Below are 20,736 nucleotides of genomic sequence, written 5' to 3' on the forward strand. Positions count from 1 at the left end.
AGAGGAAAAAAGGTTCAATATAAATGTAATAAATAGACTCCCCCGCCCCCAGTTGCATGCCTGCCAAATCTGCTCCGGAGGGTTGGAAGACTCCTCCTGAACTCCAGTTTAAGTCATGAGAATTTCTCAAATTAACCCCAGAATTAGAACATGCACAGTTTGCCACAAGTTTCAGTATCTTCAGTTCATTTGCATCCTTTCCCCCTCATGTGCATGTGCACATTGATAAAACACTGCAGAAAAGGCTATCTTGATGTAGTTATATATTTGCATCATTATTCTTTTTGTGCTGAGTGAAAGCTGCATGCGCAGCAGAATAATGGAAGATTACCAGTACACCAGTTCCACCTCAGAAACAATGCCAGGTAATTTAAAATCCCAATATTTGGATGAGGAGAATTTTGAAAGCTTCTCAAGTCATAATATATCACTCTGCTTCAAGCAAACAAGAACTGGGGGTACAGGATGTTTATCTAGGAACATAGGAAGTTGCCTTATACCCAGTGAAACTATTTGTTCATCTTGCACAGTATTGTCTACTCTGATTGGGACCAGCTCTCTGGGGTCTCAGGTAGGTCTGTGACATTATCTTCTACTTGACCCTTTTAACTGAAGATGGGACTGAAGATGGTACCTTCTGCATGCAAAACATGCGCTCTACTGCTGAGCTATGGCCCCTCTGCCAAAGATAACAAGGGGCTGGAATATTTTCCCTATGAGGAAAGGCTCCAACATTTGGAGCTTTTTGGTTTAGAAAAAAAGGCAAGGATATGACATAGGGTTATAAGGTCAAGCATAATGTTGAGAAAGTGAATAGGGAGAAGTTTTCCTCATAATACTAAAACCTAGGGTCATCCAGTAAAACTGTTGAAGAGAAGATTCAGGACAGACCAAAAGTTGTACTTCTTTGCATAGCAGGTAATTAATTTATGGAGCTTACTACCACAAGATGTGGCAATAGCCACTACCTTAGATGGCTTTGCACACTCTGATTCCTTCATAGTTTCCTTTTTTGCAGAAACCATACTTTGATGTTACACCTGAGCTGTCATGGGACAGTATTCAATGGTGTCATTCTGCAAATTCAAATAGCGCTAGCGGAGGTCCACTGAATCTTTCCATTGTGCAAGTGGTTGCCCATTACGCTTGTGCAACCGGTTGTGCAATAATGCAATTAATAATAATTATATTAATAATAATTAATAATAATTGCATAATGGGTTGCACAGCAGGCTGCACAAGCAGAATGTGCAATGGGTTGCACAAGCAGAATGCACAGCCGCTTGTGCAACCTCACTTGCACAAACATAACTTCAGTTGGATTCTTCTCTTGTGTGTAGTTCAGAACCTATTTTCCGCTAGCGCACCATTTGTGCTGATGGAATCACACAGTTGGATACTGTCCATGGTTCCCAATTCTAATCTAAAGGCAAACTATGGTTTGTGCAAACAAAGAAGTAAAAGAGGGAACTGGATGAGGGAAGGGGGAGCATGCAAACCTGAGGCTTGGATATGAACAACTAAATTATGGGTTGGTGTTACATGAGAAAGAAGCCTTTGTCTCTCCTCACACAGAAGTAGGGTAGTGGTGAAGAGTGGCCATGTTATTTTATACTAGGGCATTTTCTTCTTTCTGTTGAGAAAGACAGGTCTCTTGTGCTCAATGTGGATTACCCTAAAGAGTATCTTTTGCATTTTATTCACAGCCATACCACAAATCTGTACTGTCTGGTTTTTGTTTTTTGCAAAGAACACACCATAAATGCCCATAAATTCTAAGAAAAATAATTAAGAAAACCACAGTAGATATAAATACTTTTCAAAACTATACATTCTAATTCTGTAAGAATAGGGGTGCTTACTTTTTTACAAATATAGATGTCTGATAACTACACTACAAGCCTGTTAAATTTTCTGCCACTAGGGGGTACTGCAGGAGTTCGCAATGAATGACTGTTGTGTTGTTCCTTGCAGAAACAAGCATATCTAGCTATCCAACCGTGTAAAACTTTTCAAAAAATATTACAACTATCCTGATCTATAAAGAATATTAACAGGCAGAGACAATATTAGCTAAGTAAATTCTATGTTTAAATTATCTAAATAATTGTCCAATAGAACCACTTCAGACACAATTATCTGGTTCACATTCTGTTTCTTCATTCAGGTTTGGGCAAGGAGCTCCATTATTGGCAGGTTGAAGACGTACATATCGAGTTCTTCTTTTCATTCCTAAATGTCCACACGTGCCTCTACAAAGGCCCCAAGAAGACCAAATGGATGTCTCACAGTCCAGTGGAGTTTCTGCGTACGGAAGCATTTGACAGAAATATAAACGCATATTTGCTTTGCTTATGCAAATCAAGGTATAGATTTGTTTTGATACAGTCAATTGTGTTATTTAGCGTCACACTTGGAGACGCATGCAGGAGTGCACAGCAGAATCCCCCCTCCACCTTGGAAGGCGCATGTACAACAGCAAAAACGGCAGCAGGAAGATCTACTCCTGGGGGGTGGATCTCACACCTCCTCCAGTGTGTCAATCTGTAATACGGGAGAGCGCCATCAGCTAACCATAACCTGGAATGTGGTTTCAGTGGGCCTGAAATGTGTTTACCAGTGGAGGAAGTTGCAGCCACTGTAGATGTAGTGCTGGACAGAGGGTGTTACGTTGGTGGGAGGCAATGACATTGGGAGAGGGGAAGGCAATTGAGACACCTGTGTGCTCTACCCCCTTCCAACCTCAGTAATTCTGGTGGCTTGCCTGCAGTCCCCAATAGCCTGAAGGCGCTGCTGATGAATGCCAAGTTGGCTACTCAAAAAGGTAGTATCATTTCTGAGCTTATCGCTGAAGAACATGCCAGCCTGGCTTGTGTTAATGAAACCTGGTTGGATGAACAGGGAGGAGTCAATTTTCCCAAATGTGTCCGCCAGGATTTCTTGTGCAGCACCAAGCTCGACTAGAGGGGCGGGGAGATGGGGTTGGCCTTGGTCTATCAGGATTCTATCCCCCTGGTCAGATGCCCTATCCAACAGTCAGCCAGTTTTGCGTGTCTGTACCTGGTGTTGGGCACCCGAAACCGGATAGAGATTCTGCTGGTGTACCGCCCACCATGCTGCCCAGCAGTCTCCCTGCCTGAGCTGACTGAGGTGGTCTCGAGTGTGATGTTGAGGACGCCAAAGCTTATGCTCTTCGGGGACTTTAATATTCATGCTGAGGCTATTTAGTCAGGAGCAGCTCAGGATTTCATGACCGCCGTTTGAACCATGGGCCTGTCTCAAATAATATCTTGTCCAACATATGTGGCAGGACACACTTTGGGCCTGGTTTTCTGTGCTGGATTGGGAGAAAATGATCTGCAGGTGGGGGAGCCAGTAGTGACTCCTTTGGCATGGACAGATCATTATCTGATCAGTTTTGACCTTCAGGCAGGGGTGGGGGGACCAAATTTGATGGTCTGTCCCTGAAGACTGATGAATCTGGATGGATTTCTGAGGTCTCTTGGGGATTTTCCTGCAGGCTTAGCCGGCGGTCCTGCCGAGGTCCTGGTCACTGCTTGGAATGAGGGGATGACCCAGGCTATCGATATGATTGTTCCCAAACATCCTCAACCTAGTCATAGAACTGTGTCACCTCCTTGGTATTCTGAGGAGCTGAAGGTGATGAAACGACTGTGTCAATGATTAGAGCGCAAATGGAAGAAGATTCGGAACGAATATGATTGAACACAGGTAAGAATCCACTTGTGATCTTATTCTGTGGTGGTGATGGCAGCGAAGAAATCCTACTTTTCCGCCACCATTGCATCTGCCCAGTGTCATCCAGCAGAGCTCTTTCGTGTGGTTAAAGGCCTCTTGGGCGTAGGCCTTAGAACACAAGAACCTGAACCCTCAAAGGCCTGCTGTGAACAATTTGCCAGACACTTTGCAGATAAAATAGCTCGTATTCATGCTGACTTGGATGCCATTGTTTTGACAGAGTCTGATATGGATGGGGCTGGTACATGTCATCCAGTCATGTTATGGATACCTTTTGGCTTGTGCAACCTGAGGATGTGGGCAAACTGCTTGGAGGACTGAGACCTACTACTTGCCCTTTATAGGGATGTCAGAGAATTCCGCCATGGATCTCGATGAGGCCGAATGCCAGTGCATTCGGCCCCCCCGAAATCTATGGCGGAACGAAACCCCGCCCCCCCGCCCCGCGAAAGGCGCACGACATGGAGCACTTAGCTGCTGCTGTTCACGCTGCTTTGCGAATGGCGGCCGCGTCTGCGGCCCCCATTCGCTTCTTCATTATAGCCGTGATAGGCTACGTGAATACTTAGGTAGCCTATCACGGCTAACTCAGGGACGCCATTTCCAACCCTGTATTTTGCTGTGATAGGCTATGTAAATATTTACATAGCCTATCACGGCAAAAAAACAGGGGAGCAAATGGCAGCAGCTACGGCGGCCGCCATTTGCTTTCCCTTTTTTTGCTGTGATAGGCTACGTAAATATTTACATAGCCTATCACGGCTAACGCAGGGATGCCATTTGCGTAAATATTTACATGGCCTATCATGGCATAAAAACAGGAACGCAAATGGCGGCCACCATAGCTGCCGCCATTTGCGTCCGCAGGTTCCGCAAGCCTGCGAATGCACCTGGCCAGCGGCTCTGCAGAGTTGCCGCGGAGTGGAGCCAGCCACGTTAGGATTTCGGAGGGAGGTGCAGAGCACCTCCCCCCCACCGTGAATCACCCCTTCAAAAAGGTAAGTGACTTTCGCACATCCCTACTCACAACTCCAAGCCGTTCTGAATGAAACTGATTATTTAGATCCATTCCAATCAGGTTTCAGGCCTGGTTATGCGACGGAAACAGCCTTAGTCACCCTGGTTGATGACTTACGCCGGGGAATGGATGGGGAGAGTGCAACCCTGTTGGTTCTTCTGGACCTCTCAGCAGCTTTCAGTATCATTGACCATGGTATCCTTCTGGATCGTTTATCTGGATTGGGCTTGGGAGGAACAGTTTTAAAGTGGTTCCGGTCCTTTCTGGAAGAGCGGTCTCAGAAGGTGGTGCTGGGGGACTTCAGTTCCACCCCATGGCCATTACCCTGTGGGGTGCCGCAAGGTTCTATCTTGTACCCCATGCTTTTTAACATCTACATGAAACCGCTGGGGAAGTCATCAGGAGGTTTGGGCTGAAATATCATCAGTAAGCGGGTGATACTCAGCTCTACCTCTTGTTTCCATCTGCACATCCCAGGGAGGCTGTGGAACTCTTGAACCAGTGTCTGGAGGCTGTTTTGGGATGGAGGAAGGTGAACAAGCTGAATCTTAATCCAGACAAGACGGAGTTGTCTGTCTGTCTGTGGGCTGGGAAACCAACTACTTCAGATGGACGTTTACAACTGGTCTTAGATGGGGTTGCATTCCCCCTGAAAGACCAAGTGTGCAGTCTGGAAGTCCTCCTGGACTCTGAGCTAATTGGGGAAGCCCAGGTGGCTGCTGTGTCCAGAAGTGCTTTTTACCAGCTTAGGCTGGTATGCCAACTGTGGCTGTATCTGAAGAGGATGGACCTTGCCTCAGTTATCCACGCACTAGTCACGTCCAAGCTGGACTACTGTAATGCACTATGTGTGGGGCTGCCTTTGACGACGGTTCAGAAACTCCAGCTTGCGCAGAATGTGACCGCCCGACTATTGGTGAGGGCGAGCCGATTTGATCACATAACACCTATACTGCGCCTGCTGCACTGGTTACCCGTGCATTTCTGAGCCCAATTCAAAGTGCTGGTTTCAACCTTTAAAGCCTTAAACGGTTTGGGACCAAGTTATTTGAAGGACTATCAAATAAAACAACAGTGGGCTACATTCTAGGGTTGTCATAAGTCCCTTCCCCCAGAGTTAAACAGCCATGGAATGTATTGTGTGCCCAGAAAGTTCTTTGAACTATGGACAAGCGATGAATGTATGATTATTATTAGCTTGTGCTGATTCCTGAGATAATATATGTAAAATGATTTCAATACCTTAGTGTGCAGTATTAATTCTGTTAATGGTATGAATTTTCTTTTAGAAAAACTAGAACATTCTAGCAACAAACAAATCTTGGTTTAAGAAAAGAGTTGATGCAATTACAAATTCATGCATGCACCAAAAAGCATGACACTGTAAGTTTATAAGAATGGTAAAGCACAAAGCACTCACCTGAGACAGAATCATCTATTTCATTATCTATTGCTGTCACATTGTGTTGTGGTTGTGGAAGAGGGAAACCCAGTTTGCTTCTTTTAAGTTTTACCATGGTTACTCGAGCAATAGGTGGCAATTTTTTAAGCTTGGGATAATAAAATGAATTTGCTGGGTGACTTGGAGAGGAACAAGTGATCTATTAATTAAAACACACACAAAGGATATTCATTTAGTATATCACAAGTGGAACCTACAACAAAAATGTTGCAGTGTGGAGTGCTCCTGTTCAGGTTTCTAGCCTCTGCGTTTCATTCCCCCTTCCCTCTAGATTTTTGTTCTTTCTCCCCAACAGTCACTCAGGGTGCTTAGTCCTCTACTTTGGAGTTAAAAAAAAAAACACCCTTTGGGTAGGGGTGGGGAACTTTTATGATTTTATTGGTTTAATTTATGAATTGATAAAACCAACAATAAAACACATTTAAAGCATTATTGTAAAAGCAGGAACAAACATTCAGCATTTAAAAGAGATAAATAACTAAGCCGCTAAAAATAGAGAAGATTATTTTAAATGCAGCATTACACATATTAAAAATAAAGCAAGCAGCAGCTAAAAATACATTTTAAAGATCTGGGAGAATAAAAAGGATTTTGCTGGGTTTTTCAGGCCTGGGGTTCCAATACAGCCCGCAGGAGTTCCCCAGAGGGCCACATCCTCTTCCCTTGGCCTCACCCCCTTTCCCTCAAATACTGATCGTTTTGTGTTTCCTGGCTTTTCTGCAGTCCCACCCCCACCCCCATTCTAAAAGCTTGAAATGCCTCTCTTAAAGCGTACTTACTGGCAGTAAGAACTTTAAGCTATGATATCCTGGTATACCTTTGTCTTTGGCCCACCCACCACTGAATGAGCCCCCCAACAGCTGTTCCAACATTGAATTTGTCATTTGGGGTAAAAGAGGTTGCCCACCCCTGCTTAGGGCATTATAATCTTAATATCTGGCATGTTCATACGGAAGCAGGCAGTCCCTGATATACCCTGGTCCTAAGCCGCATATGGCTTTACAGGGCGGTGTCTCCACCAGTGATTTACTCTGAGCTGGCTGCATTTGGAGGTACATGATGTCGTGGCCATCCAGCAGCCAGAGCTTATCACAGAAAAGCTGGATTTCCTGAGACTGCTTAAAGTCCAGTTCTTTTCCTTAAGTTGGGCTCTCCCTGGTATAGTTGCTGTGTGCCCCAACCCCTGCATTGACCTGGGGTATGCTAGCCCTGCCCAGGGGTGTGCCTTTCACCGTGACCCCGGTCAAGGGGTGTTTCCTACCTCTGTGTTTCCCATCACAAACCAATTAGTGTCTACTCAGAATTAACTCCCATCGTGGTCAGTGAGTCTTGTCCCCTGAATGTGTACACCAGTATTTACAGAGATCCCCCTCAATTGAAATAGCACATTTTAAAGCACTAATTCCCTAAAGGCTGTAAAGTACTCAATCCTGCGCACGATCGGGTTAGAAAGGGGGCTGGTTCCTCATCCCTTTGTTTCTCCTCCCTGTCTTTCCCAGCACAAACATATGTGTGTGTCTCCTCAGAAGTAGCTCCTATTGTGGTCAATGAGGCTTGTTCCCAAAATATGCGCTCCTAAAGTTACTGAGATCCCATGAATCCAAATCGCACATTTTAAAGCACTAATTCCCTACAGGCTGTAAAGCGCTAAATGCTGCAATTCTCTGTTGTTTGGTTTATTGCCATTCAGAAGTAACTACTTCCACCTTCGATAATCCGATCCTGTGCAACATTGGGTTAGAAAGGGGGCTTGTTTCCTATCCATTTGTTTCCCCTCCCTGTCTTTCCCAACACAAACATATGTGTGTCTACCCAGAAGTAACTGCCCTTGTGGTCAATGAGGCTTGTTGCTGAAATGTGCACTCCTGAAGTTGCTGAGATCCCACGAACTGAAATAATGCATTTAGGAGCCTTAATGTCAAAGCTTTGAAGCTTTGATTGATCGCAACATGGCAGGGAGAACACTGTGTTCCTATGTTCTTTGTTGCTTTAAGGAAGTAAGGGACTAAGAAATGTGTGTGGGGGGGAGAGAGATTTCTTACAGCTTTGGCAGGTTCAAGGCAGAGAGAACACTGTGTTCCTTCCTGTAATGATTGCTGCTTTAAAGGAATAAGTAATGCGGGGGTGGGGAGAGAGAAGGAGAGTAATTTTATCGAAGGGTGAAGGGGGGGAGAGCATGGATGGGGGGGAAGACTTTCTTATTGGTTGAGCAACCCCTGCCAGTCAGATGACATTCACTCAAACCCTCCACCACCACCGAGAAGTATGTTCTGTGAAGTGACTTATACTGGTGCAGTGCACTTGCTTGCGGAGCCCTGAGTGGACCAAAGCTGGCTCCTTGAAAAATTGGGGTAAGCCACCATTCATTTCTCCTTCTGTTGTCATGGAGACACCCTCCAGGTTAACAACAGCATCTCGTACCAATCCACTAGGTGGGAGGGAGATAAAGGCCTTCTGTTCACATACATGTGCACACCCTTTCTCCACTTCTCAGTCTGTTTTGTGTTTCATAAGTGAATGAAGATCTGTGGTATTTCCAAGGAGGATGGTGGTGGAAGGAGGCCCAATATGCTCTGTGTGTGTGTATGACAAGAGGAAATGAGATTCCTTACACTGGTATTGGAACTCATGATCACCCAGTTTAAAAAGCCAAGAATGAGATGACTGGCATAGAGGAGGCTGTATCAGGCAGGATCAGTTTGTAAATATGGAGGCAGGTAAGAGTATTATTCTGGATTAATGGTCTTTACAAGTGTACCCAGGTCACCCTAAAAAGGAGGAGTGCATTAGAGAGGAAATGTTGTATTTTGAATGTTGAAGGGTCTCAGCATAAGTGAAAAATATTGAAAGAGGCAAAAATGTTATGGAAGAAATGTTGAAGCCATACATGTCTATTCATGTAAAGGAGGGGTCAGCAATGTCGCACCAACCAAGATTCTCTTTCACGCCCCCCTCCACCTCTCCTCTGCACTGCTGAAGCCCTAATGAGGAAGTAGGAAGTCAGCAGATCAGGTTCAAATCTGCTGGTCCTTGCTTCCCCCTTAGGGCTTTGGCAGTGCCTAGGGGGGATTGGGGCAGAGGGAATTAGGGCTGGGGAAGGTGTGAGCAGGGTGAAAAACAATTCCAGATGGGATTGAAAGTGAAATGGAAAGTGGTAGTAGGCAGCAGAAGCAGGGGATGGGGGAGAACGAAGGAGGCGGGCAAGAAAAGTGGGAATCCAGGCAACCGGGGGGAGGAGAAAAGTAGGAATCCAGGTGAGAGGGGCAAGAAAAGTGAGAATCCCCCAAATAACTGCCCACGGGCCAAAATGACAAATTCGCCCACAGGTCTGGAAGAAATTACAAATGTGCCGATGGGCCCGAAAAGGTTGCCTACCCCTGATGTAAAGAGTGTGTACCGGCATAAACCATTTGAACTTGGGCAGGATGCCCCCATACTTATATGCAAAATAGGGGTGTATGAAAGCCACTCACCAGTCCACTGGGGGGGTCCACGGGGGGAAGGTGATCCTTCCCTCCCCCCAGAATCCTCCCTGGCCAGCTCCACTCCGCGGCAAGTCCATGGAGCCGCCGGCCGGGCCTGTCCGCAGCCGGACTTCCAGCCGCTGCCACGCAAATGGCATCCGGCATAGCGGACACCATTTGCGTCCTTGCCTTTTGCCGTAGCCTATCACGGCAAAGAGCAGGGACGCAAATGGCATAGCGGACGCCATTTGCGTCCCTGCTCTTTGCTGTGATAGGCTACGTAAAGATTTACGTAGCCTATCACAGCAAAGAGAAGGGACGTAAATAGCGTCCGCAGGATGGCAGGGGACGGCAGTGGACGGACCGGACCAGGCTGGAGGCAGGTAGGATCCGTTCCAGGGAAACTTCGTGGGGTGGTGGAGGTGGGTGGTCTGTTCTGCCATGGACTCCGAGGGGCCAGATTCTTTAGAATCCAGCCTCATTGGAGTCCGTGGCGGAATTCTCTAACATCCCTAATGCAAAATAGAGCTGTGAATCTTGCGTATAAACCTATAGACACATAGACTTATACGCAAGATTCACAGCTCTATTTTGCATATAAGTCTATGGGGACATCTGGCCAATCGCTTTTTTTTTTTTTAATGGCGATTGGCGAGGAGGTGAAGGGCTCCCAGTGCAACAAACAGCTGTACCGTCCCACGTGGAATCCTCCAGGAGAGGAGTAAATGGGGCCGATCCGCTGCAGATTCCTGAGGCCGGATTCCAAAGAATCTGGCCTCATTTGAATCCATGGCGGATTTCTCTAACATCCCTACCTGCAACCCCCATAGGCCTCCCAACAAATCACCACAGCTCCCCATTACTATTTTCCATCATTCTCCTTAGACCTAATCACCTCTGCTCTGCCTTTCTCATGTAGAGTGTGTGTCCCTTTCTTAGAAAACCAGACCCAACAACAAGGACTCAGGAGCCAGCCTGCTAGGCACAACAATATGGTACGTCATCTTCATCTCAACTGGATTTTTTAGGGGGAGTGGATTCAGGGGACAGGGAGGTAGGGGATGTTTTGCTGTGTGCTAGGCTATGGGGGGGGGGTTGGTAAATAATTCCATATATCTGGCTGAGGGGGTGGGTGGGTGGGTCTGTATGCCTAGATCATGGCTGGGATTTTGATTAAAATGCATGTATCCAAGTTAGCTAAGTGATTACTTTAAAAATTAAATGGACTCGCTTGGTGGGAGAAGAAAAAAGAATTATATGGGGGAAATGAATTATATGGGATAGGGGGTAGCTATGCTATGTGTGTGGGGTGGGGTGGGGTTTCAAAAAAGAATTCTGTCTCTGGCTGTGTGTGTATGGGGGTCTGTATGCCTAGATCATGACTGGGGTTAATCGGCTTAATGAAAATGCATCCAAGTTGGCTGATTACTTTAGAAATTAAATGAACTTTAATTGGTGGGAGAATTTATTATATTGCATCTCTGCCTTCCAGAATAATTACTTTAGATAGAAATTAATTTATTCCTGCAGCTGGTTTGTGGAGTAGGTAATCTTTATTCGTCATGAATTTTACTTGTTTAAGTAAAAGATTTTGGCGTGCATAAATGATCCCATCCCATTGTGTTTTTTATCAGTACAGTTCTAGATGACTACTCAAAAGTAAGCTCCGCTGAGTTTAATGGGACTTAATCCTAAGTAAGTGGGTAAGGATTGCAGTCTAAGAAGCCTTTCTGGCCTCTTTGCTTCTTTATAGATTCCCTGTGGTGGTAAACAAAGGATTCCTGGCTGGGTTTGCTCAAAAGTTCAAGTGGTTTCGGGGGTGCGTGCGGGCACCATTTTGCATATCCAAGCCCCACTTGGGGTGTCATGAGAACCTGGTGAGCGTTAGTTATGTGAGAGCTAAACAACCCTTACATAACCCTAGAACAGGCATGGGTTGTTTAACCCTCAGATAACCCACACTCACTGAGTTCACACAACATAACAACCTCCGACCAGACTTTGCATATGTAAAGTGGCTGATCATGGGTTAAATAACACACGATGAGCTGCACAATGTTGTGCAAACCAGGCCTAAGGTTTGGTTGGCTTGTTTCCACTAACAATAGTTAAGATCAGCCACAGTTTGTCCAGGTTCAGATGGCACTGCAAACTGTAGTTAATCAAAAACAGAAGCAAAAGCTTCAAATCTCCTTATGGCCAAGCCAGAAGAGGAGAGAGAGAAGAACATGAGCCTAGGGGGTGATTAAGCTTGTTCTCATAGTTATGGCCATGTCTGAGCCAGCCCACTGTGTACGAGTAAGGATGAACTCTTAGCTCACCAACCTGCAGCACTTTGCATTAATCACAGTCATGTCTATAATAGAAAATAATGAGAATATTTTTTTTAAATGAAACTGAGTGTTTGACCAGTCAGTGAACTAGAGAAACTCACCTCTGTGACAGTATCCTGTGGGATAGTAGCAAAGTTGGGTGAAGAAAATGTGAAACCACTGTCAGTTCCAGCATCATATGGAAAAAGCTCCAACGTTACTTGCTGTTTCCAGTGATCTTTTTCACACAGATTTAAACTGTCAATGCCCACAAACCAGTCAGGGCTGGGCACAATTCGTACTGCAATGGACACCTAGCAATTCAAAAAAGTCTTCCTTCAAAATGCTGATTATGTATGGTTCTCCCTGATTAGATTATTGTACCATAAAAGCTGATGTAAATAAGCCTGTGAATCAATGAGCTGGGAATACTACAAATTTCTTGGTCAGAAAATAATCTACTTTAATTTATTCTTATATTAAACTATGCATATACCACTTTCCTAAGCCGTTCAAAGCAGTTTACGATAATAAAAATACAATTTGAAACCTACACTATATTATACTTTAAGGGCGCAATCTTATGGCCATTAGACAGTGTCTAGACGGCCATAGGATTTTTTGGTTTCTGGGAACTGAGCTTGGAGCCAGTGCTCTGAGATTGGTTCCCAGAAACCCGACTCCCTGACCCCTCCTCTGCCGCCTCCTGGGCGGCGCTGTTTGTCCCTGGCTCTGCGCTCATAAGAGCAGTGTGGAGTGGCCAAAAATACAAAAATGGGGCATTCCTGGGGGCAGGGAGGGGATGGTGGAAATGCTGTTACAGCACTTCCTATGTGCTGTCTGGCCTCCTCCCCCTGCTCTGAGGCATCCTAACTAGACAGTCAAAATTGGCCATCTAGCTGCAAATGCAGGGCGGCTGGAGCATGGAGGAGAAGATTCCCTCTGCACTCCGCCCACCCTGCATTGGATAGTCAGTTGCCTCCAAGTTCGGGAGCGAATGACTATCCCCCTAGGATTGTGCCCTAAACTTGATAGCCTCTTAGTAAGATGGGGTCATTTCTTCTTAGGAAGGGGTCATTTTGGACTCCCAGCTGTCCATGGAGGCTCAGGTGTCAGCTGTGAGCCGAACAGCGCTGTATCAACTCCATCTGATATGGCGGCTGCGACCCTTCTTCCCGACCATCTGCTCCCATCGGTAGTACATGCCCTGGTCTCCTCTCGTTTAGACTACTGTAATGCGCTCTACGTGGGGTTACCGTTGAAGATGGTTTGGAAGCTGCAGCTGGTACAGAACGCGGCGGCTCACCTGATTAAAGGCAGCCGCCGGCGAGATCACATCACTCCAGTACTGAAGGAGTTGCACTGCTTACCAGTTGTTTTCCAGGCCAAATTCAAGGTGTTGGTTTTGACCTTTAAAACCCTATATGGTTCTGGCCCAGCCTATCTTAAGGAGCGCCTCCAGCAGCACCAGACAGGCCGCTTAACAAGATCAGCCTCGGATGGCCTTCTCTCTGTCCCATCAGCCAGGACAGCTAGACTGGAGGGGACAAGGGCCTTTTCTGTGGTGGCCCCCACTCTGTGGAACTCCCTCCCTAGGGAACTCTGTCATGCCCCCTCTTTAATGAGCTTCTGTCATGCATTAAAAACGTGGTTGTTCAGGCAGGCATTTGGGGTGGGTTAGGGTATTTTAGAAAATGTTTTTATTGTAGAATTTTATTGTTTTAAACTGTTTTATTGTATGCTGTACATCGCCCAGAGTGGCTGGGTGACCAGCCAGATGGGCAATTAATAAATTTAATAATAAATAATAAAAATAAATAAAGATACGTGAAAGGTGGCCTCTATGAGATGCTTGCAATCATGCATACATTATTTCTACAGTGGCAGCCTTAAATGGATTAATCAGGTGGACTGCTCAATTAACTCAACTAAAGAGGCATCCCCAAATAATCAGGCAACACCTTTCTTGAACAGCAATATTTTTAATGTACTAAAAACTTCAGGTGGCAGGTACTATCTTAGAAGAGGCATTTCCACTGCAGTTAAACAGAAGGAAATGCCTCTTCCAAGGTGCACCTGCTGCAATACATACATCCTCCACCCAAAATTCAAGTACGTTTGTTTCTTCAAAAAGTGTTATTTTGGTCATATGCAAACTTATGCAAATTGAATTGATTGAACAATGCATTTGTTCTAAGTAATGGATGAAGGTAGCTTTAATCCTTAATCCTTTAGAATTGCATCTGCTCTCATAAGGAAGAGACGAGTGAGAAATTTCTTACTTACCAGTGTGTGCCTTGAATGCACTTCGAAGTCTGTGGAGGTTTGCCCGGTGCCAGTGGAAATGGCGGGAGCAGAGAAGATTCCATGAACACTTTGGATTTTTTCTCCAGCTGCTTCTACTTCCTTCATTAATGCCCATGGTTCACCTCTTTCAGAAAAGTCACGCATACCGTTACTGGCATACTCATTTGTTTTCCACATGTTGTAGTCAGAATTATGGGCCACGCCTATTAAAGGGAAGACAGTGCAGTATGTAAAAATCTGGTTTGGATTTGCTTAATAACTTAATATACGTAGTTTCTTTCCCTTTTTTCTGAAGTAGGAAAATCTGTGTTTAAAAATGTTAGGTATGCTGTTTACTTCAGCTGCTGTCAATTGAAAACAGTCACAGAAGCTGGCTGAAAAAACAGCCCCAGATTTTGTCTGCTGTGCCGATAGATACTACATGTTTTCTCTCTCTTACATGAATTAAGATGTAACTTAATTCTAAGGAATAAAAGACAGAGGAGAGTGCTTTTAGAGAATGGAGTTGCCTTTAAACTGCATAGGTTTCACTTACCTAGAACTGACGACCATTGTGCTGGAGGCCTATACAGTGGGTACTGCTTAGGGAAAGCTACCTGGCTCCATTTCCCTGTGAAAACAATGCTGTATGTTGCAAGTTCTTCTGCTGTGCAAACTGAATTGTCATCAAGAGGCAAAGAAGTGACACAGCTCAGGACAGTTAAAAGTAGTGCTGGGATAATTTTAACAGAGCTGGAAACAAGTATCGAGTTTTCCATTTCCTTGCCCATAGGAAAAAACACACAGCCACATTAGTCTCTTATAGGTTACACAATCAAATGTTAATATAAGTTAAGTTCCGAGCAAAGAGAATATACACTGCCAAAAACTGTTGTTGCATTTAAGAACATGATGATAAGACTTTCATATAAGTTTCCATACAGCACAATTTAAAATTGTAACAGTACCTCATACAAATGTTTCTGGTTGGAAAAGAAAACATGTTTCTGATCATTTGTTTTTGGTGATCCATTTCTGATATTGTTGTTAATCTTATTACGATCACATTTTGGCTTAATTGTGTTAGTAAATGTTTTAATGAATGGTATATTTATGTCTTAAAATATTACATTACATTGTTATTTTGCCCTGAGACATACTTCCTTTCCAATATGAGTTTAAAATCTACTTCGTGTCATAACACTGAATGTCAATTTAGTACATTACTAATTTAATTCATTACCTAGCTGCCATATTTCATCTTACAGGAATTAGGAAAAAAAACATTTATAAGGTATCAAAATAATATAATGGTAAACTATTAGCAGCTACCAGATTACTGTTTTAAATAGTAACTTTTAATATTTCTAAAAGATTTTGTACTTTAAGAATTGAACATATTTAAAAATTTCAGCTCCAATAGTTGTATAGTACATTAGTAATACATAGAAATATTTCACACTTACTAGTGTTTCCTCTGGAGCCCTGATAAGTTAAGAGCACTTGCTTTTGCTTGCAGCTGGGCAGTTCTGCAAGAGAGGAGAGCAGGAATCCTGCTATTTATGCTTGAAGAAGGTCCCTTTGGTCCAACCATGGTTGCAACCTTTAGACTCTCTAGCCTAGCTGAATGCATCTTGTGCTTGCTTGAAATGTTTTCACAGTTCGAGAATTAGTTGTACACCAGCTGTGTATTTTAAAAAGACTAAAATTGTAATGCTGACTAGACAAAGGATGATTTTTAAGAACTTACGTTACTGCAATCACTTCAAGGTTTCTGTTGACTGTACATTTTTCTTTCCTTGCTTTCATGCCCCTAAGCTAAGGATGAACTGTTTCCAACACAAAACCTTTCTCATGGAAGAGTTTTATATGAGAAGCATATTTTCCTAAGTTTTATTGTCAGACAGATGGCTCTTCCAAGTATTTACTGAAAGCACTCCTCGTCTAATGCGCTCATACGCACATTTCTGAGCTACAAAGTAAGAGCTGAAAATGCCTAAAGAAAAATATAGCTTTTGAAATAACTGCAAAGATGGTTTCAGGAAAACAATGGTATGTATACATTTCAATTACTGTATGCTGTCTTATGAAGGGATACAGGATGATGTTGTTCGATTGAAAAGGTACCTTTGGGACACTCCTCTGGGGTTTTATTGTTGTCATTGTTGTTAGGTGACTTAGGTTTGGATTAAAATCTTAACAGAAAATGTAAATTATACACAGAATATCCCTTTTACTATTGACTATAATCTAGCTCCATTAAAAATCCATGGGGGGACGACATACTGCATTCGTTCATTGCTGATAGTGCCATTTCATTAAGGCAAACCCCTTCCCACCCATACGTCCTTTGAGGCTGAAGGAAATTGGGGAGAGGGAGGAGAACAAGGTCAAGAGAGCAAAACATATGGCATCTCAAGACCCTTAGCAGAAATATTTTGCAGTTGTATTACATCTTGTCCCTCCAAACATTCTTCAACTGTTACTAACATAACACTTTGTCTTGATGCTTTCTACACCATGTATTAAACAAACATCAGACTAAAATTTATTTGCTCTCCTGGTATTGTGATATTTAGAGCAGTGGTGGGCAGAAAGTAGATCTCTGGAGGTTTTGGACTTCAACTCCCGCAAGCCCCTGCTAGCATGGCCGATGTCAGGAATGCTGAGAGTTGAAGTCCAGAACATCTGGAGACCTATTTTCTGCTCACCCCTGATTTAGAGCATATTCTGAGGTTTCTGCAATCCAGAAAGCAATTTATCCATTTGTTGTACATTGATCACATCAGGAGATGATTCGAAGGCCAGCTCTAGGTTTGAGGGGCCCCTGGGAAAAGTGCCCTCAGCGCTCCCCCCACTCTTAGCAGGCTGTCCACGAGGTAGCTGCTGGCTCCTCAGCCATGGCAGTGAACAACCTGGCTGGATGTGGAGTAGCGGCACATCCCCTCAACACCTGGCAACAAGGGAAGGCAGAACATTCCCTTTTCACCTGTGGCGTGCTGAAGGATTCTGATGAAAAAATTACTGGAGTCTGAACTAACAAAATTCTCAGCATTGATCCTTAAAATAATTTATTGAGAAAAATTATGGCACAATCTCAACGGTGAAGCATTTAGATAGTGCTCAAATTATGGCGTGGGGAGGTAGGCGCTCTTATTGAAATCCACAAACCCCACCTCTGCTGTATCCCCACAACTTTAGCCCCTCCCTCTGTCCCTCATAAACGACACCCCCCACTCTTCCTCCATCACTGAAATGGGAGAACTTAAGTTCTGATGAGCACACTGTTTTAGCGCAACTGCAGCAATAATCCTTTTCCCTTTTGTTCTCACTATGCTTGAGAGAGGTCAGGTTCAGAAAGGAAAATACCTCCAACCCTGGGCTCACTCAGCGGAGAATACTCCAGGAAAGAACTAAGATATAGAATGGATGGCACAGGATGGCAATGATGCACTGTGGATCATTCCTTCCACTGGTCAAACCTTGGGCTGTGTGGTAGGAGAATGACTAACAGGAGTATCTGAGGGAAATCATAGTAACATCCCTTATAAATGTACTCAGAAGGGCATGTGCCCTTAAAAAAGGGGAAATTCTATATTCCTATTGAAGCCCCCAAGTGAAAGAGGAAAAACAGGGATAAAAAGAACTCCACGTAGCTATACGGGGCCTAATCTTGTGGCCAAATGCAGCACTCCCCACTCTATATTTAAGGAACTCAGATTGTGAATTTCATGCTCCTTGTCTGGAACCCTCTTGCATGGAACCACTTTACTAGACTGTATATATATATATATATATATATATATATGTGTGTGTGTGTGTGTGTGTGTGTGTGTGGATTATATGTGTGTGTGTGTGTGTAGATTATTTATATATATATATATATATATATATATATATATATATCTCCTTTACTTATTCCTTTCAGAAACATTATCAAATCTAAAACAAAAGAAATTCACAAACTATCAAATGTGTACTAAGCCTATAAAATCCATAGTTCTCTTCTGCATACCTTCCACTTACTGCCTTGGCTTTGTTAATTTGTTACCTTGAATTTCTGCAAGGTCAGTGAATCCCCAACCTAGGAGCTCTTGGAGGTAGGTTATGCAGATGGGCTTCTCTCTGCAATGAGTGCATCTTCCAATCCAGCACCCGAGGAATTGTCTAACATAGACTCCTGATTTCACTGCCCAAGGGCACAAAAGCACCTGTTCAGAATATGTCCCATTAAATGGGCATGTTTCTGCACAACCTCAGAATTACGTAATTCTGTGTATGTGTATGTGTGTTTTATATGATCTCCAAGATTTCACTTGCAACAAAAGCTTGACAGTGGTGATGTTCCAGAAAGTGAATTATTTTATAGCCTCTTGAGTTTTGCCATTGATCACTGAGAAGTATGAACCTTTCCTGCAATACATTTTCTAGAAAAGCACAACATTTTGCTTAAGAAACCAGACTAGGTTCAGAGAATATTTGGTTTCCACTGTGCAATAATTAAGTTATTCCTGTTTGTTTACTGAACATCTAAGACAACTTCAGCTCTTGAATATCTTGCTTATATGCTAAAGTTGTCTAGGCCATTTATGTGTATGTTGTGATATGATCTACTATAATCTCCTTACAACGATATGAAGGTAGGGATGGCGGAGAAATCTGCCACAAACTCCAATGAGTCTGGATTCTAAAGAAGTCCGGAGTCCATGGCAGAAAGGACTGCTCCTCCCTGCCACCCGGCGAACTAAGGTTGGGACAGACTCTACCTGGCGCTGGCTGGTCTGGGTCCGTCCTCTTCGGTCCGTAGCCGTCTGCTGCCAGGCTGCGGATGCAAAATGCATCCGGTGTAGTGGACGCCATTTGCATCCCTGCCCTTAGCCATGATAGGCTACATAAATATTTATGTAACCAATCACAACAAAGGGCAAGGACGCAAATGGTGTCTGCTACGCTGGATGCCATTTGCATCCGCAGCCCAGCAGCGGACGGAAGTCTGGCTGTGGACAGGCCCGGCCGGCAGCTCCATGGACTCGCTGCGGAGCGGAACTGGCCAGGGAGGATTCCAGGGGGAGGGATGGATCGCCTCCTCCCTCCAGCGGACCCTGGAGCAGACTGGTAAGCGGGGTTTGTACACCCCTATATGAAGATCACTTCCTTTAGAGAGCAATCCTATGGCCTGCTAGACACTGTCTAGCGGGCCATAGGATATGCTCATTTCTGGGAACCGACCTCGGAGCCCGTGCTCCGAGATCGGTTCCCGAAAAACCAACTGCCCCTCTCATTCACGCTGCCTTGGAGGCGGCGTGGAGAAGCCCCATCCTCTGTGTTCACAAGAGGAGTGCAGACTGACTGAAAAGGGGTGGGCCTGGGGGGTGTTCTGGAGCTGGGAGAGTGGAGTTGCACGTACGACACATCCTATGTGTTGTACAGCAGCTTCCTCTCCCAGTCCCTCCCCCACCACCGCTAGAGAGTCGGAAACGGCTGTCTAGCGAAAAATAGCGAGGCAGGAGAGGCGCGGAGGGACCCATCCCCCTATGCCTCTCCTGCCTTGCTTTGGATAGGTGGTCGCCTCTGTGGTTGGAGGCGGCTGCATATCTAGTTAGGATTGCGCCCTTAGCTTCACAGAAAGGCACTGCTTCTGCCAGGGCCTGGGGACATATAAAGGAGCTTGGACGGCTCACAGGCCATATGAGGAAGGTTCCATTGTAATATAACTGGGGGTACAACAGAGTGTCAAAACTGGACTAAAAAGGGGGTGGGCAAATTGTGGCCCTCCAGATGTGTTGGCCTGCAGCTCCCATCAGCTCTAGCCAGCACAGCCAATGATGAGGGATCATGTGGGAGTTGTAGGCCAAAACATCTGGAGGGTCACAAGTTGCCCACCCATTCTCTCCTTTTTGTAATAACTAATATTAACCAAGCCCAATTCTAAATCTAGCTGAGAGTAGTTCACTCATTACTTATTCTTAGTTTGCTGGAGTGCCTGTAGGGGAGCTGGAACATTTTTTTTAGAAACTAACAGGCAGGCAAGCCTGTATGTCTGTGATGATTACACGAGAATGCTGAAAACATGGAATGTGGTACTGAGTGAAGAATTCAGCTAAGCACCTCAACTTTCATTAAAAAGAAGAATATTATTCTAGCTTTTAGGAAAATATTTATGAAAATATTCTTGAAATTGTGTGGATAATGCCTGAAAACTCAGAAACCAGAGGGGTAGTGGGATAAGAATCCCAATAGTTGGGGTGGGCTTCAGTGGGTTGTCTCCAATGTTAGTCCAGTCTAAGTCCCATTCATTTCAGTGGATCTGTTTTAAGTAGGGCTGACACTGGATACACCTAGAGCCTTGAATACCTTCTTGCCCCTCCTCAAAGTATTATGTGGAGAGGAGACACATACAGCCACCTTCTACTGATTCAGACCAGAGGCCCACCA

At 44.5% G+C, this 20,736-nt stretch overlaps 1 protein-coding gene across 1 annotated transcript; it reads right to left on the reverse strand.

The window, feature by feature from the left end:
* Positions 1-1,691: 1,691 nt before the first annotated feature.
* SPON2 (spondin 2) lies at positions 1,692-15,080 on the reverse strand. Its single transcript, XM_084841847.1, has 5 exons — positions 14,858-15,080; positions 14,302-14,525; positions 12,138-12,329; positions 6,198-6,378; positions 1,692-2,304 (listed from the first exon to the last, which is right to left on the reverse strand). The coding sequence occupies exons 1-5, from the start codon at positions 15,078-15,080 to the stop codon at positions 2,126-2,128; spliced, it is 999 nt and encodes a 332-aa protein (XP_084697973.1). The 3' UTR covers positions 1,692-2,125.
* Between the last annotated feature and the right edge of the window lie 5,656 nt (positions 15,081-20,736).

Source organism: Heloderma suspectum, chromosome 3 (genome assembly GCF_057233095.1).
Source record: "Heloderma suspectum isolate Gila_16-S chromosome 3, 16-S_ref, whole genome shotgun sequence".
In the NCBI taxonomy this organism is placed as follows: domain Eukaryota; kingdom Metazoa; phylum Chordata; class Lepidosauria; order Squamata; family Helodermatidae; genus Heloderma; species Heloderma suspectum.

Coding starts and splice junctions, on each gene's coding strand:
- SPON2 (XM_084841847.1), bottom strand. CDS start 15,080: ATGGAAAACTCGATACTTGTTTCCAGCTCTGTTAAAATTATCCCAGCA. Junction 6,379..12,137: donor CACAGGATACTGTCACAGAG/GTGAGTTTCTCT, acceptor TTTAATTAATAG/ATCACTTGTTCCTCTCCAAG. Junction 2,305..6,197: donor AATAGATGATTCTGTCTCAG/GTGAGTGCTTTG, acceptor TTCCGTACGCAG/AAACTCCACTGGACTGTGAG.